This window comes from Poecilia formosa, unplaced genomic scaffold (assembly GCF_000485575.1).
Source record: "Poecilia formosa unplaced genomic scaffold, Poecilia_formosa-5.1.2 Scaffold134, whole genome shotgun sequence".
Taxonomy (NCBI): Eukaryota; Metazoa; Chordata; class Actinopteri; order Cyprinodontiformes; family Poeciliidae; genus Poecilia; species Poecilia formosa.
In genome coordinates, this window is record NW_006800073.1 from 691613 (window position 1) to 710548 (window position 18936).

The window sequence follows — 18936 nt, forward strand, 5'->3', positions numbered from 1 at the left end:
GCCCAGTGTCTGTGTTGGATCCAAAATTCTGCCCTAGAAGTGAGGAGACATAAAGAATATTCTCAGTATGTCTTGATAAATAAAGCCCTGGCAGCTGGAGCGGTTAACATGACCTCTACTTTTCATGCAGACTCAGGCAGACTGATGACAGACAAACTGGTCGACTAAGTGGAGCTACGTGAACAAATGAAAGCTGCTGTCCTCGCTGGTGTGCATTTACAAGAAACCGTAGCCTTATTACTTACTCGGTATTCTCTGAACTGGAAGTGAATTTGACAACTAAATGCAGCTGGTAAAGGTTTTTAACACTAACATGAATTATAGTCCTTTAACGCTAGAACCGTTCTTCAGGTGACAGAAGACCGACTTTGTAACTGTCTTTATGTGACTCTGAAGGTTTGGGTCAGAGGTCATCACAACACCCAGATTTCAGGCCTGATCTTTAGTTTCTGGCTGTAATAACTGGCACTGTGCATTGACCCTACAGCGCTCCTCTTTAGGTCCAAAGATAATAACTTCACTTTTGTTTTTGTTCAATTGGAGAAAGTTTTGGCACATCCACACATTTGTCTGCTCAGCATCTGTTCAGTGATTGGATGGGCTTGGAGTCACCTGGTGACATCATAATGTAGAGCTGTGTATCATCTGCTTAGTTACGGTAGCTAATCTGATTTCTTGTTATTACCTGAGCTAGCGGCAGCATGTAGATATTAAAAGTGATCTATTGTGCTTCCTTGATAGATATATAGGCTACACAAGACATGATAATTTAATTTTTGGCACAAAATCTGATTTTAGATAATCAGATTTTAGTGTGGTCAGTTCAGAATGAGCTTTTTTAGGGCCTCTTGTTGCTTTAAATCCTAATAAACTCCTGCTGGCCACACCCCCAACGTGAAAATAGATGCAAACAAATGCGTATTTATAGACCCGTACATCTGAAAAGCCAAAGTAGCGCCTCCTACACAACCATCAAGAATGCATAAAGTGGTTTCTGAGTTCCTGACATTTGTCTTTTCCAGCAACCATTTTACAATGCATACAGAGGTAAAACCAGCTGGCCAAACGTGCTGGAGCTCTGCTTTGGTTGCCAGGTAACAGGCGGAACTCTGCTGGGGTTGCTAGGTAACCGGGAAGTGACTGCTGATTTGTGACGTTACATTTAGAAGGGTTTTGAAATGGCTAATTTTCCAGAACATTAACTTAAAACCACTGGGTGTTTTTTTAAGCACTTAGGCAGTTTTTAGAAGCAGTTGAGACCCAAATAGATGTATAAAAAGGGCAAGACGTAATTTTTACATAGCACATCTCCTGTAAATGTCAGATCATTTTAAAAAGTGAACGAGGTTGTACTTTTTTCCTTATGAAGTCCGAACAGTACATAAACCACAGTTTTGAATAACTGCCCTGAACCTTGACCCTTTGGGTACCCCATATGTAACTTCTGTTATCTATTCACACAAAGAAGTTTCTGTTCTTTAGAGAGTCGAACCAGTCCAGTGCTGAACTCCAGTCACTTTCATTATGTTTGGCCAGTATAAATGAGATTCACAATGTATTTTTTAAAAAACGAGAGAGGAGTTACCTATGTCTGCCACAATAACACATTTTGCTGGATGATAAATTGTCCTATAAGTTATTGCGATAAACGATAATATTGTTTTGACCCCATTTTAAAGTAATATAATGGAACACGTCCTCAAAGATCAATAAACTATAAATGCTAATTAACATTTAACAATGGAACTGTAAGATATTTTAAATATCCAAACTAAAGAGCAGGAAGAAAGAAAGAAAAACGATAAAGTATTGAGCTTGTTTTAATTGATCATGTGATTGATTTATTGATTATTACGACAGGCCTGGGGACTCCAGTGTCTTTATCTACATTTAGAGCTGGGAAGAAACTCAGTGATCTGGCCTGAATAAATTAAATGAACCCGTTCCCCTCTGGGCTTACAGTCGGCGGCGAAGGCCTTGAAGGGGCAATCGCTGGTTGCTGAATCGAGCTCTTTGGACATGGGAAGATAGTTTGAAAACATCTCTGGGGTGTTGTACTGAGGCGTTGGATTTCAGGCAGTGGCTTGAGGAATTCTGGGCATCGAAGGTCCATCTTTTCTTTCTGCAGAGCGACAGTTGTTGAGTGAAAGGCTAAACCCTCCAGATGGGCTGCAGAAAAAAGGGAAGCAAACATCATGTCCTCTCACACTCCACCCTAATCACCCCACCAAAAAAAAAAAAAAAAAGAAACGTACCACAACTGGCTCAGTGTTGCGTTACCTCATACCCTGGCCTTCATCGAGTTCTCGCAGGTATGCACCCACTGCGTGATGAATTGCAGACAGATGCAGAGCCAAGCAACTGCGCCACGCGCTCCCGAGAAGACAGACTAAAAATTCAACAGATTCGCCATTACCGAAGACTTTGAACACGGGCCGAGCAGAGGATCCACACCCAGAATTGATTTCTGTTTCCTAAATCTTCCTCAGAGAAGCCTTGGCCTAATTAGAGAACAATGTGTCGACAGTGGGAGACAAACGGAAAGCAGGACAGGACTGCAGCTTAACGTGCCGTTTAAAGCCTGAACAATGCAATATTTCAACCATTTAGTTAAATTTTCAGAATATTTTGGAGCTTCGTAATCAAATTTAGCATTTCTTTCCGACAAAAGATGAAGACTTCACAAGAGGCATTCAAATAAGTCATAATTCATTCCATCATCACTGATAAACATGTCTGCTATGTTCCCTCTGCATGGTTGGAAGTCTAAAGCACAAACTGCATAACGCAGGACTGTGTGCACCTTTAAATGTGATTAAACATATCATACCAGCTAAATATTACAAAGCAATAAAGAAAAGTCATGAAGTTACATGTTTATTATCTTTTCTGTTTAGTAACTGTCCCACTCTTTGCACAGTTGTTTTAATTCAACAAAAAATAAAAGATTTTCCACCACTGTCATTCCATAGCAGCTCAGTCAGATGAAAGTCTGGGTTTTGACTAGGTCATTCTGAAAGTTTGCTTATTTATTCACGCAAAATCAATAAATATCCACATTTTCTGCAAACTCTCACCTGCAGGGGGCAGTATCTCTTATTTCTACTAAACAGCAGCCTCACATTTTCTTGATGTTAAGTTATAGTCCGTGATAAATGTGGCGAGTAACAAAAAGTCATATTTGCTGTCATACATAAAGCCAAATACTGCAAAATTTTGTGAAAATATAAAAACATGAGCAACACAAAATCTGAGTTTGATCTTAAAAAAAAATCTCAAAAACATTTGAAATCATGCGGGATCGATCAAATTGAAAAATTATTGAGTATTAATTAATTTTAAGAGGAACTGATTTTGAGATTTAAATTTTTTGTTTCTTGCAATTTCACTCCCAGTTTTTCACAATTGTTTGAATTAATAGAAAATCCACAGATCCTCACATATTTTAACATTAATGCATAGTTATGAATTTAGTGTAAATTTGTTTTAGCAAAACTGGTAAAAAAAAAACCCAAACATTTTAAGCGACCTTACTTGTACTGCACTGGTAAGTAGTAACAGTCCATGATCTGTAACAAAAATCAAGCTTTTTATGTTCTTTAGAGATTAATTTGAAAAAAATATTTATTGTTTTGTATTTTTTTATGTTTAGAGTTTGGCCTGGTTTCAATGAGGAAAAAATATTGCAAAAAATCTTTGCAAATATCTTTAAAATTTCACCAGAAAAACGGATTTTGATGGCAAAAAAATAAAAAATTAAAGTTACTCACAGATAACTTACGATCGGTCAATCTGCATTTTAAGTCTGGTCTATAAATATAGAGAACTTTTCTTTTAAATAATGAAATCAAATTCTTGAAAACTGCATTTTAAAACTTCCTTAGTGCCTTTTATTTAAACTGGAACAGAGCAAATACTTTTAAAAATCCAAAAGTAGGTCAAAACCTGCTTTAAAATAAAACCAACAATGTTTTTAAACTTTATTTAGTCATTTATCATTACTAAAATGGTGAAACATTTTCCTTCTGATGCACGTTTTCACCTCTGAACCCTTTAAAAGCTTCGCAGAATAGCTTATTTTTTTTTCTAATTGACTATAATTATCTCTCATAAAGTAATTAAGAACAGTTTAATCCACACATGAAAAGACAAACAGCCTTGTTTTGTAAGGCGTGCTCACCTTACGCAGATTCTGAGAAAGGTTCATTAGGAGAAAGGATCTTCTTAAATATTAAAGGCTGAAGCACAGCAGCCAGAAACAAAAAGTAGGTCAACCAAATTTACACAGACCTCCCCTAGCTCAAATCCTCCCGTTGCAAACTGAGCGCGCTTATTTCCTGCAGAATAACCTGCTTTTTGAGATCTTTAATTACCAGCAGAGAGGAATTTTCTGCATGCTTTTGGTTCTTGGATGAAGGTTTAGAGATCTAATTTTCTCCTTCCTTTGCAACGTGATCTCATTTAAAGGTGACCTAATTTAGAATGTGACAGATTTTATGGTTTGTAACTGCGATGCTGGATAAATTTATTCTTTGATGTTTTTTTTAAGTGAATTTATCTGTTTTACTCTTCTTTTTGCAAGAAATACAGCTCTGTTTGGGTCATAATAAAATGCCCTCCAGCCAGTAAATACCACTGATGTTCATCCAGAAATGCTCAGTTTTATGAATAACCAGCATTCTGCAAGTCTATATCTAGACATATATTTGAATTTTGCACTTGGTTTCAGTTCAGGATAGTGGAAGCAGTTTGGATGAAGGTGATCTGGATGAGAGATGAGAGAGTGAGCTGCTTTCATAGTGGCACAAAGAAAATCAATAATATATATATATGCAATAGATGCATGATCAATATAAATGAATAATATGTTTAATAAAATATTGCTGCTCAACTTTTCACTGCTGGCTGAAAGAAATGGTGGTGGAATCAACTGGCTCACTCACTCTTTGGTTGCCTAGCAACTCAGTCGTTCTTTGGTTGCCTAACAACTCAGTCATTCTTTGGTTGCCTAGCAACAACCTGTTAAGTAACTTGCACAGCAGCAGCAGTTTAAGGTTTCTCCTCTGTGCCTCATAACTGCTTAAAAAAACAATCTGGATAAAAGAGGAAAGGTCACACCACCAGTTTGTCTGTACTTCAGATGTTTAAAACAAAAAAACAAATCAATATTTATCTGTTGACAGATATGAAACGATAGTATCATGATAAGTTTTTTAGCCCTACGTGGGATTCATGGGTTTCAAGTAAAATAGGAGTCTAATCTGGAGCAATACAGTTATCCAACATTGTATTTTTACACTTAAGTTTTATTTTTTAGACTAGCAAATTTTGTCGGATTAGTAAAAATTAGCTTGGGACATTTTAAGTTATTACAGGACAAATGAGCTCCACTTCTCCATCTTTTGCCATACCACAAAAACAAATTTAAGTGGAATTTCATGTGATAATTCATCAACAAAACATGTTGAATAATTATAAAGTGGAAGAAAAATGTAACTTTTAACAGCTGTTAAAATTAAATAAAATTTCTTACTTCATTTCCAAGTCGGTGTGGCGGTCCAGAAAAGGTATTTCTAATTACGCTTTCGTCAGAAAAATGTAAGATGTGAATTTGTTCACACATTTATACTATAAAGCACACATGGTAACAGGAGCTCTCAGTTTTATTGACACAGCTGTTGAGTGGCATGACTGCGCTGTACTGTGAAGGGCAAAAGGTTGTATTAACAAAGCACGAGAGACGGGACCATGTTACTACGACCCGGTGTTGGGTTCTGGTGAAGCGGAGGCGCTCGTCCCAGAACCTCCAGCAGTTAACACGTTAGCTTTAAGCCTCGGCTTAAAATTGTAGACACTTTTAAATTGTCTGATGTATTCAGCATCCCTTTAACCTTAGACTGCACTGGAAATATAACCGGGTAATGCTCGGTTTTCAAGTCATTTTCTGCCTCATCTGCGTTTATTCGGCTAAAAAACAATGTGTGTTTTTTTATATATAAAAATTGATGCTGCTTAAGTTATCAAAATAATAAAAACTAGCTTGAATGATTAATGTTTCCCTAACAAACAAACATTTAAAATGGCCGTTTTTAGCTTTGTTCAGTGAGGAAGGAAAATCATTTTTATGAGTCAGATGTTAGTTTGGTTGAACTGTTTTTCAGTGTAGCTGCTTAAACAAGCAGAGGAAGACAAGAAAATGTCAGAAGAGATTAACACAGCTCGTTCCACCGAGGTTAGCCTTCAAACGCGAGTCGGCAGGAGAGACAGAGATGAAGAGAGCGCTGTGATATTAATCAGCTTGTTTTCTGAATTATTAACAGTTGTGTTTGTTTGTTTTTTAATGTACTGCCACAGAACAAAAAAACTAAATCATAAAGCCTTTAGTTCTAAATAAAGTATGCTTTTATGTAAAATTTATGTAATATTAAAGCTTTAACTTTAATAAGTTTCTCAGTTTAAAAACAACAGACACACATACAGCTAACGGACGCTAACAGAAGCTAATGGTGGCAACTAAAATGTAAACAGTTTTACATTTTCACATACTTTGATGTTTTATGTGGTTTAGGTTAATATAATTTCTTGTAGGATCCAGCAGAACTCCACAGTTGATTTGCTAAAGAAACTATGTGTCTGAAACGATACAGTAAAAAGCTAACAAAAGCTAACCGTTGCATTACCTAAAACACTTTTCTTTTACTTTTTCAACATATTTTATAAATGTTTTCATATCAAAATTATCTCTAGTTTGAATCTGGTGACGCTTATTTTAGGAATCAACAGATTAATTGCTAAAGAAACCCGATACGAAGGTTTAAGCTAACAGAAGCTAACGGCAGCAATACCTAAAACATAAACTGTTCTACTGTCTCATCTTCTTTGATTGATGTTTATATGATTCATATCAAAATTATCTCTAGTTTGACTCTGGTGTTTGTTTATGGAGTCATTTAATTGCTAAAGAAATTAAAAGCAAAAGAAAGCTAACTGAAGCTAACGGATGCTAATGGAAGCTAATGGAAGCTAACCATATTTATCTAATCCAAACTGTCAGCACTAATCTAAACTGTGTTGTTCTGATTATTGTTAACAGTGGAAATATTTCACACCAAACTTCTGAAGCTAGTTTGTATGAAAATATAACATTTTATTACATTTTCCACAGCAATTTTTAACACATTTCAAGAGTGAAAATGATAACTAAACTAGATCTTTCCTGTTCCCCTCAAATGTATTATTTCGATTAATGTTAAGGCTCCCAAATAGATAAGAAAAATAACATTCCTCTTGACATTTGTGAATTTAATGGAATATTTTTAGACTTTAATCCAGTCCAGTCATCAATGAGTGTGTTAAACATTTATTTTGCTTTTTACATGGTCTAAAAACTTTCTTTATTTTGTTTTCTTGAGTTTAGTCCATTAATAATAAGTAGACATTAATTATTATTTTCATTTTTCTTCTTTGATAATTGGTTAGATCTTAATGTGAAATATTTTAGCATTAATAATGATGATTAATAAAAAATACTGTGTTGTGTTACTGATTTGGTTGGTTTATGGGAATTATAACCATTTAAAGTGATTTTTTATGTAGAAACTCTTAGATACAGTAAAATACCTTCTGCTAACTAAGCTTTTGTTAAATCTTAACTTTAGTGTTACTTTACAGTTAGCATTAGCCATCTGTTTAAATATATACCACAGATGAGTTTGGAGAGGAAAAACTGGTTTTAAATGTTGGATACATGTTGAATTATTTGTACTTTGGTTTGGTATTGATATTTATAAGGTCACCAGAAACTGAGCACAATAATGTCAACAACCATTCCACATTATTAAGTATAGTTTATAGAGAATTTATTTCATCTATGTTGAGTTTTGCTCTCCTTTCTGCTGTTTTCTCCCCTTTAAAAAAGCCTGGAATCAGATTAAAGTAGGACAGAGAAGCAGCGGGATAAAAACTGCTGAGAATGAGGATTTGCATTAAGCAGAAAGGAAGATATATTATCCATTTAACAGATACCTGGAAGACAGGGAAACAGATGACTGCTGAGTAAAGTTATTTAGGCCAAAGCATGAAGGCCGAACGATAATGAGGGCGAAGATAGATCTGTAGCTGCGGCTTATGTTTAGCATTAGCATGTTAGCAGGGAGGGATTAGGGGGTCATAGTGGATCCAGTAGTGCACTGACAGCCTCTTACTGAGAAAAGCAGGATCTCATGATGGTGGGTGAAGGAGGGCGAATAGAGGAGAATCCAACATTTAGTGGCTCTGATTTTATCAGCCTTGAACTGAAGGAGTTTCACACCTGATAGATTCGGTTCTATTGGGGAACAAAGTTGCTACATTTATTCCATTTTCAGCTGCTGCAGTTCATCAAACTGTGTCAAACAAACCAAACCCTTAAAAAACCTGTTCCCCTCCTCGCCTGTGGGGGCGGTGCGACAAGAACAATGGAAACCTTTATTGAAGGAAACCTTCTGAAGAAGACACTAAGCGCAGCTTTCTTCTTCATGAAATGCAAACAAAAATGGAGTGGTGTCAAATTTTACAAAAACATATCTCATAAATTAAAAAGAGTTCAATTTAATTTGATTTTATCCAGTTTTTCCATTTATATTGTTTCTATATATTTTATATTCACTTGAGTGTATTTTGTTACTGTGCAGTAAATTTCTCCACTTTGAGGTCAATAAGAAACTTATCTATTAAATAAAATGACAGTAAAGTTACATGTTTTTGTAGAACCATTTCAATTATCCGTTTTAATCTTACTAACATTGCTAAATCAGAGTTGTTAGAAATATTTTAAAGGTTTTTCTTTGCTTCTTTTTGTAATTAAGTGATTTGCTGTGGTGCTGCTGGCACTGATTACCTCGTATTATAAAGAGTAACTCTGCCACTGAGTTGTTTACATTCTTGAGCGGCTGATTGAGCTTTTCAAAGACGGCTAATGCCACGAATAAGACCTCAAATCCCCGTACGATTTGAGCAGAAGATGTTTGGGATGCAGGGCAGGAGCAGAATGGAGAGCAGGAATCCCTCAGTAAGCACAACGACAGAGACGGAAATAACAACCAGGACTCGGCTAAGAAAACCCAGTAATGACTTTCACCGACTCTCGGCTCCCCTTGTTAAGCTGCATTAGCTTCCAACGCAAATAATTCGTCATAAATGATCGCAGAGTGTCGAGTTGTGAAACTTTCTGGATGGAGTTTAACAGGAAAGTTGTAAAATTTGTGTGCGACTCAGTGGGTCATCCTGCAATCGAAAGGTTGTAGGTTCGATTCCAGCTTCTTCCTCCTGTCAGCGTGTCACTTAATTACAAGTTGTCTATTTATAGTTCCTATGTGACTTTATGAAAGACTTGATTATTATCATCTAATAATCCAAAAGCCATGAAAACTAAATTTATAACACAAATGTAATATTTTGTAAATCTTCTTTAGTTGATTTTCTTGTCACTATATGAATAAATCCCCACGGCAAATTTACTTATTTCTGTTGTTTTATAATGTCGATGTTCTGACGGTTGTTAAAAAAGACTTTAAGAAAATAAAGAAGTTCTTATGAGACTTTGCTCTGTGTAACTGGCAGCCATATTGACAGGCAGTTGCTATGACAACAATAAATAAGCTATAAGCTTAGAGCAAGCTAACTTCATTACTTCTTTCCTTCCTTTCTTTTTCTTTTTGTTTTTTCTTTCTTCTTTTATTCCTCCCTCCTTTCATATTTTTTCCTTCCATCCTTTCTTCTCTCCTTCATTCTTTCCATTCTTCTTTTCTCCCTTCATTCTTTCTTTCTTCCTTTATTCATTCCTTCCTTCCATCATCTCTTCCTATCTTCCCTCCTTTTTTCCTTCCTACCTTCTTTTCTCCTTTCCTCCCTGCCTTTTTTCCTTCCTTCTTTCCTGAAGTTTAACCCTCGTCAGTCCAGTGATATTCTTAACGTAGATCTTTTAAATAGATGCTGAATGCTAAGCCAGCTGTGGGCTTCGGTTTTCCTGGCAGACATAAATTTATTCCTGATCTTCGTTCCCCTGGCTGCTAAAGCAACCCAGATTTCTGCGATCCTGGAACTTTGATGTTCTTTATCCCATCAAAAGCTCATTTGTCTCGAGGCCGAGCCTTTCGGTGAAATTTAAAGCTCAATTATTCCTCATGATCTCTGTAAAAAAACTCACTTATATTTATCTCAGCCTCGCTGTTTCTGTAAAGCTCGTCCGGATCGCGCGCAGTTCGCTTGTTAAAACCCAATATTCCCTTTTGCCAGAAGCGATCCCTGCAGAAATGAAGGAGAGTTAGACGACTGTTTGTTAAAACTCTGGTTTCATGCACTGTTTGGATTTCTTTACCCAGAGATTTTGCCTTAAAGTGCAAATTCATCCACTTTTAAAAATGACCTTTACCAGGTACTAAAAATATTTAAAGGCGACCTGCTATGCAAAATTCATGTTATGCACATTTTTGTTCTGGCATTTGGGTTTCTATTACTTCTAAAAACAATCTAAGCACTTAAAAAACTGTGAACTGGTTTTTGGCAACAAGTTCATGTGGTTTAGTGTCTAGAAAATGGCATAACTGATAGGGAAAAAGGAGTACATTTCCACATTTTCCTCTGGAAAAAAAAAATCTCGGAAATGTCTGGGTTTGAAAAGTCGAAACGTTGTGCTAAAATACTCAGAAATTTTTAGATTGATCTTGGACATTTTCTAGAAAAAAACTCAGAAGTTTCTGAGTTTCAAGAGTTAGCTAAAAGTTTCTCCTACAACTTTTTATTTTTCAAGAAAATCTCAAAGATTGGTCTCACAATTTCTGAGTTTTTTTTTTTTTGGTGGAAATTTACTCCTTTTTTGTTTCCTATCTACACCACTGCATAAATCAGCAGGCCCTCGCCCCCACCTAGCAACCCAGAAGCCCTCACTGTTACCTAGCAACCCCAGCCAAGCCCAGGCCCGTTACCTAGCAACGTAAGTTCCAGCTCATTTGTTTGGCTGGTTTTACCTAAAACGGTTCATTCTGAACGAACCAAACTGAAATCTTGTTATCTGAGATTGATTTCTTTTTTGTATCGCCTACAGACCCATCCGAACCTGTACAGGTCATCTTTAATGTGTCACCATGGCAACTCTTTGTTTCCTGCACAGATTAATTTAATTTCGATCATTAAACAGTACATGTTTTCACATGAAGGAGATTTAAATGGTTTAAGAAGCTGGTAAACACCAAACTCTGTTGTAATCATGCACGGATGCATATAAATTATAATAGGGTGCACTTTCTTTTTCCCCGTGTCTGCATTTTATATAACTAAACTGATAAGTGCCCATAGTTATGTGTAGGGATGATTAGCTATTGATGGCAATAATTACTGGGGTCTCTTGAGGATTCAGATCACAAGATGTTGCTCTTCAAACAGTTCACTGAGTCCCAGCGTTTTAATGTGACTGCGCAAAAATTAGTGCTGCTGGTGCTATATGATATGAAATAATGAGGATGTACTAATTAATTTGCATAATTGTTGTTTAATTGCAGAAGCCCAGAGCGATAAGGCTGCAGCAGCCCCTGCTGGTAAGAGTCTAAGTGGCACCTAATCTGAGCTCTCAAGGGAATCCACAGAAACTCAGCCTACACTGCAAAAACACTAAATCTGACCAAGTATGTTGGTCCAGTTTCTAGTGAAAATGTCTTACTGCACTGGAAATAAGACAAAACTAAATTGCAAGCAACTTTTCAGCAACATAGCAGCTTCTTTTAAATCAATGATTCCTTAATATTGATTAAAAATTACTGGTTCTCCTGGCAGATTGTTTCACTTTTACATAATGAAATTCAGATGTTTGGTTTTTTAATTTAAAATGTTTTTGTTGGTTGATTGATGTATTTTATTTTTTGTGGGTTCATTGTCATATTAGAGCTGGTGAAGTGCAACAATGGACTTAGATTAGTTGGTTTATTAGAGATAAACCATATGTTCTCAATAATCAAAAAATAAAAACGTATCACCAAAACTTCATACAGTAATTTAATGTGTTTAAAGGCCTCTAAGATTAAAAATATCTAATAATTTACTTTGTTTTAAGTGAAATAATCTGCCAGTGGATTTACTACTTACTTTTATTAGTATTAAGGAATTATTGACTAAAAAAGTCAAAAAGTTGCTGAAAAGTTACTTGTAAGTTGGTTGTGTATGAGTGTATTACGGCCATTTTAGATAGAAAAATGAGTAAATTTCTGCCAAAAAAAAAAAAAAAAACAAAATTCAGAATCAAAATGAATTCAGAAAAAAAAATAAAAAAAAAACAAACCAACTTTTCGAAAGAAACTAACAAAAAAAAAAACTGACTGAACTCAACAAACAAAAAAAGAAACAACCAAGTACAAAAAAAAAAAAGCAAGAAAGAAATCACGGATGGTTCCTTCAAAAAAAATCACTCAACAAACAAACGAAGAAACATCCATGTTCTTAAAAAAAAATGACAGAAATTACAAAAAAAAAGGCAGGTTTCTACCTAACTTACAAACAAACGAAGGAACATCCATGTTTTTTTTCTAGAAATTTTCTGAAATTAATCTAAAAGTTTTGTGGCAGAAATGTACTGCTCCTCTACTCTTTCATCTGTAATGGCCCTAATACACCACTGCAGTTTTGTTTTATTTCAAGTGCTAAGATATTTGCACTAAAAATTAGACAAAAATATTTGGTAATATTTGATGTTTTTGCAGTGTAGCTGACACTCTGCTCAGATTGACCTCTCCAGAATCGTTTCTGATTGATGTTCCTGCTGTTCTTCCTTTCAGACAAAAAGGGTAAGAGAAACCCACCACATCCTTCCCAGTCGTTCCTATAATCATCATCATCACCACCATCGGTGTTTCTTTCATTCAGAGAAGCCAGCGGAGGAGGACGGTAAGGCTGAGTGATGAAACAAACACAGAAGCTGTGATCTTCTGTGGGTGATGGGCCTGAGTGTGGAGGTGCATGACTCCCAAGGCGTCGCTGCTGGATGGAGCAGGATGCCGTTTCACCGTCTCTGTGGCTTTTATTGGCGCCGCGCGCTCACTTTTAGCTCCGCGATTTAAACCCAGCTGGTGGAATCCGGAGCGAAGCAGGAGCCGTTTATTCACTCTGCATGGATCCATGTGTGACTTCTGGTCTTTCAGCGCAGCTTTACGTCATGCAACGCAGATTATTTCCTCACATCTGTCTTCTACTCTTATTGTAGTCGTCTACACTGCAAAAACACAAAATTTTACCAAGTATTTTTGGTTTATTTCTAGTGCAAATATCTTAGTACACTTGAAATAAAACAAAACTAACTTACAAGTAACTTTTCAGCAATGCATAAGAGCTTTTTTAAAGTCAATAATCTCTTAAATGATTTTAAAAAAGTGCTTGTTCCACTGGCAGATTATTTCACTTATAATATGGAGAAATTACGTTGTTAGAAGTGAAATTATCTCATATCAGAACTATTACTTTTTCATCAGTGTTAAAGAATGATTTATTTATAACAAGCTACTGAATATTCATAATAAAATTACTTGTAAGTTAGTTTTGTACGACGATGTTTTAGTCATTGTAGATGGGAGAAAAAGAAAGGAGTAAATTAATGCCAAAAAATTCAGAAATTTGTCAGAAAAATCTTAGAAATTTTCTAGAAAAAAAATTAGTTCCAGTGGAACGAATATTATTTCATCAATAGAAAATAATTATTGACTTAAAAACAATCTCCCATATCTGGATGAAACATTACTAGTAATTTTTGTCTTATTTCAGGTGAACTAAGATATTTGCACAATAAAGAAATCACAAATAATTTTTGTTTTGTGTTTTTGCAGTGCAATAAAAAACATGTTAAAAACATTTTCGATTAAGACCAAAATAATCATTTATGACATACCGATAGAAGAAAAGCTAATTTAGTCAAAGGTTGAAGTGAGGTTAATAAAAATAAAAAAGAAAATGGTTTGCTCTGTTTAGTTGAAAAGTACGGAGCCCTGCAGGGGACATTTTACGTTCCCTCGCAATTTTCTTACTGCAATATTTGCTAGTCTATTTTGTTTACTGTCACAAATCTCGATTTAAAATTTGAAATGTTTACACATTTAAAGAGCCTCGGTGAGAACCTGTTTATTTTTAATTGCTTGGTGCAAAAAACTGATTGGAAATCGATTTATTCATGTTTATGTTTGTTTGTGTAAAGCTGAGATGAAACTGTACATTAAAACTTTAAACCATTCAGACCAACACAAAAAAGACAGATGACTTTATTACCCTGTGATAATAACTTGGAAAACGTAATTAATAATAATAATAATAATAATAGCTTAACTTCACATACGTAAACAAACGGGTTCACTGATTTCTCTTTTTGACCAGATGAGACCAAAATCCAGTTTCTCATCCAGAAACTCTCCAGGTGAATCTGCTGTGAAACAAAAGATGTTTTCCTAACATGAGGTTTCAAACCTCTTGAATAAATAAACTCAAATTAAACCTTGGATCTTTCTAAACGTTTCAGTTTTATTTCCAGGCTTTCCACACATCTTTCCCAGCAGTAATTTAATTCCATATCGTAACTCGTTCTGCGTCAAACTCCTGGATTAAATCAAGCGGCTCAGATATTCCCCCAGCCCTTCATGTTAAGCATGTTTGGTTGCGCTCCGCTGAGTGTGTCTGATTTCCTCCGCGCTGCCATCAGTTGTCGCCGCATGTTTTTCCCAACATGCTGCAGATCATGAGACGTTTGAGGAAAACAGGAGGAATCGGCGATTATTTCCCACAATTTATGTCCCCAGCTGCATAAAAAAGCACACAAAAAATCCAGATGTTTTTAGTGACATTCATGACTGTGGATAAACGAGAACTGTGAAATTGTTGAATATAAAAGATTTATGTTTAATGTTTTTACGGCTGCATGTATCAAAGGGAATCATAACGAAGGAGATTATTTATTTTCCTTCTGTCCGGGAAATGTTTGAGGATCCTTTGTTAAATCCAGACTTATGAGTGTTAAATTTGCTCAGATTTGGTCCACTTTAATGTCAGCTCACATTCACATCAGCCTTGTTTGGCCCGTTTTAATCAAAGTCCAGTCAATTTGTCTGGAAAGTCCGGTATGTTTGGGAAAGTGTGAATGTGCAGTAAACACAAGAAATAAACCTTGAAAGTGAACTCTGGTCCAGTTTGAATGCATATGTGAACACCAAGCAAACCAGAGACCGCTCCAAAAGCAGGAAGTGGACTACTGCGCAGGGCATTCTGGGTAAATACAACCAAAACAAACGTGCTAGCGGAACAAATGTCTCAAAAGCAAAATACTACAAATGCTAAAATCTGACGCACTCCACTTTTGTCTACATTTTGTGAAGAAGGAAGTTGTGCTCAGTTTCTTCTTCAGAGGTTTTCATGTTGTTTCCTTCTGTGGTTCTTGGTGCAGCGCCCCCCACAGGTTTATAAAAGGTTTTGATTCGTTTGACTCACCTGCAGCAGCTGAAAATATAACTCTTCAGTCTACCAGTGTGAAAACATCCTAAAACGCAAAAGGAAGAAAGATGTTCCTGTGCGTCTGCAGCCAGTTATCATAATAAACTTTCTGCAGAGTGATTAAGTGTTTTCGCACGTGTGCAGTGATGAAGTGGAGCAGCCATTTAAACCAACCGCAGCTCATTTATAATGAGTCGCCGTCTTCGGGGGGCCAACACTCGGCAAGTTACGTTTATGCCCCACAAGACTCCTTTGTAAGCGATGATCATGAGCAGCAAACGAGACATTAGAGCTGAACAGGCGTGTCTGCCTGAACTCCCTGATGTAAAGCCTTCCCCACCTTCTTCCTCTTTCTGCTTCTCACTCCAGCCTGAATGCGTTCTGCTTCCTCACACAGCATAGATCAAAGAAATCGACTCCAGCGTTTGTGATGTAATGTTGGTGTTGGCTAAAGATGAGAAGAGCTTTCTGCGGTGTCAAACTCTTATCATGAATCTTCCTAAAGGGCCGCTTGTGCCAGAGCACATTAATAACAATCAATAACAAACTGTTAAAATATTGATAAATAGCTGTAAGTTCTTCTCAGAATTATATAATATTGAACATCTTTCCACTCTGATCAGTTCCTCCAGGATTTTATGCTTTGTGGAGCTAATTTAGAAACAGTTGCGTTGATGTATGACGGTAAATTTTTCACAATAAAACTTGACATCAGGTGAGGTTGAGAACGAGACATAAGAAACACTGCCACCTGCAGGTGGGAGGTAGTATCACTTAAAACCAATGTTGTGCAATTGTGCAAATAAATGCGGCCATCTGTTGATTTTGTGGAGTCACAAAAAACTGAATGGACTAGTTGATGTAATTTGTCAGTAACTAAATAAAAATGGTTTTGATTCAACTGATAAAATAATATTTAAAAACCTAACTGTAGTCTTAAAACTTTGATTTATGTGGCGACTAGAGGGTTGAATAAAAACTAAGTTTTTAGTTTGACATGCTTTACAGGTTTTGCACTGCAAAAACACAAAATTGTAAAATCAAAGTATTTTTCTTTTGTCTGGTTTGTAGTGCAAATATGTTAGTACTCTTAAAATAAGACAAAACTAACTTACAAGTAACATTTAAACAAGATGCACTTAATTTTGTTTTTAGTAATTAATTCTGTAATATAGAAAAATAATCGTTTTATAGACATATTATTTCACTTATAACATGACATTTTTGCCATCTTACAAGTAAAATAATCTGCCAGTGGAACTAGTTTTTTTCCATTTTGTCATTACTTACTAAAATGAGCTCCTGTATTTTGCTGAAAAGTTACTTGTATGTAACTTTTGTCTTATTTCATATTTCAAGTTTACTGAGATATTTGCACAAAAATGTTGAGCAAAATTACTTGGTAAGATTTTGTGTTTTTGCAGTGAGTCGTGGTGAAAAGAAACAGCTCACTTCTGCCAGACTTGAAGAGTTTTTGCATCTTCATATCCTGCATTTTAACATCCCTGCAGACCCCACACATCCTGGACACAAAATGTTTTCAGGCTCATATTAGAGAGCGAAATAAAAAAAAAAGAAACATCCACCACAGAGACATTTTCTTCCTCCAGTTTGTCTCTCTGATGAAACTCTTACAACCTGAGTGCAAATTCATGTACATGTTGTTCCTTTATTCTGAGATTTAATCTGTTAAAATCGTGTTCATATCCCAGAGGGTCGTTAGAACGGCTTTGTGTGTGAAGCTTACTGTACATTACTCCTGCTTTGCGGCTCATTGACTCCTGTCCTTATTAACTGATATCCAGCCGTCTGTAGGTGAATCTATAGCTGCCTGCTTGTTTCTGCTCATTTACATCGTTATTAATAGACATTTAAAACCATAATAGTTGTCACATTGCTATTTAAAAGAGAAAAACACATCAGATTAGCAGCTAGTTGAAAGAAGTTGACTGTAAAACAAGTAAATATAGTAGATGAAGAAGCTGGTGACTTTAAAGATTAGTTAGTAAATGCAAGCAAAGTGCCGCTATTTTTATATGTCAGAAATTAGCTACTTTATGCTACAGCCGGAGAATATTACAGTCCAATATGTACATAATTAACACAGTTCTGGTTCTGTTGTCACTGTCTTTTCATGAGGTTTATAAATTGCTGCTACAATAAATTAGTAATAACTGTGAAATTAACAGCATTATCCAGCCGCAGTACCTCTGGTGTCTTTAATAGCTTTAAAAATCAGTAAATTGGCTGAGGTTTTAATTAAAAGCTTTGTCTAGTCAGCTAAAACATGTGCAGCATTTATCTGCTGGCCACTAAAATGTTATTAATTTTTTAATTTTCTTCAGGGAAAGAAAGACAAGTGGGACAAACACTCTGAAAAACGCAGTTTAGTTTGGATTTTACATCCCAGTTCTCAGAATTATGAAACAAATGCTGGGACATCTAAACTTCAAATTATAGAATTATTGAGTCCACAAATAAATGTTTTATAATAATTTCTTCTATTGATTTAATGAAAAAAATGTGAAATTTGAAAATTCACTGTTTATTATTTCGACTTATAGATCTTAGATGAACGGCAGCCATGTTGGATTTGAGATAGTCATTGGTCAGAGACCTACACTGTAAAAACAGGAAATCATACCAAGTATTTTTGGTCTAGTGCAAATCCCTTAGTATATTTGAAATAAGGCAAAACTAACTTATAAGCAAGTTTTCAGCAAGAAATAGGAGCTTGTTTAGAGTCAGTAATTCCTTAAAATTTATTAAAAAGTGCTAACAACATTTCTCCCCTGTTATAAGTGAAATAATCTGTCAATAAAACAAGCACTTCTTCATCAACATAATGGAATTATTTACTCTATACATGCTCCTATATCTTGCTGATATGTTGATTATGTGTTATTTTTGTCTTATGCTGTCCACTAAGATATTTACCCTAGAAATTTAACTAAAAATACTTGGTAAGATTTTCTGTTTTTGCAGTGTATAATTTTAAAATCTGAGTTCCACCTTGTGTTGGAACAAAGAAAGTCAGACTTTTGAGTACTAAAGGAATTAACTTTAAGATCTTGTCCGAAAGGGGACTTATTACACAAAATTCACTTTTTGGACATTTTTATTCTTCTGCTTGAATCTCTCTAGAAACAGTCCAAGCACTACAAAAACAAAACATCCAGCCATTTTGTGGCAATAAGTCGATATTTTTTGGTGTCTGGAAAACAAGCAGCTTCAAAAACCTCACAATTATTAAGTCACTACCCGTTACCTAGCAACCCCAGCGGAGCTCTGCCCGTTACCTAGCAACCGTAGCCAAACTCCAACACGTTTGGTCAGCAGGTTTTATCGCTGTTTGCGCTGCTGGAAAAGAGTGTTGTACAGTTGCGCGTCTGTTTGCAACCATTTTCACTTTTATAAACTGTGAGCGTTGAGTTGAGGGGGCGT

General features: G+C 35.7%; 1 protein-coding gene across 4 annotated transcripts in view; it reads left to right on the plus strand.

The window, feature by feature from the left end:
• Positions 1 to 18936, plus strand: part of mybpc2a (myosin binding protein Ca) — a 66744-nt gene that overhangs the window by 8374 nt on the left and 39434 nt on the right. For 3 of the 4 annotated variants that reach the window (XM_007562137.2, XM_007562138.2, XM_016676464.1), the window contains exons 2-4: positions 11538 to 11573; positions 12804 to 12812; positions 12892 to 12912. In XM_007562137.2, coding sequence (XP_007562199.2) covers positions 11538 to 11573; positions 12804 to 12812; positions 12892 to 12912 — 66 coding nt within the window. The remainder of the gene's footprint in view (positions 1 to 11537; positions 11574 to 12803; positions 12813 to 12891; positions 12913 to 18936) is intronic. The other variant, XM_016676465.1, reaches the window with a different exon arrangement.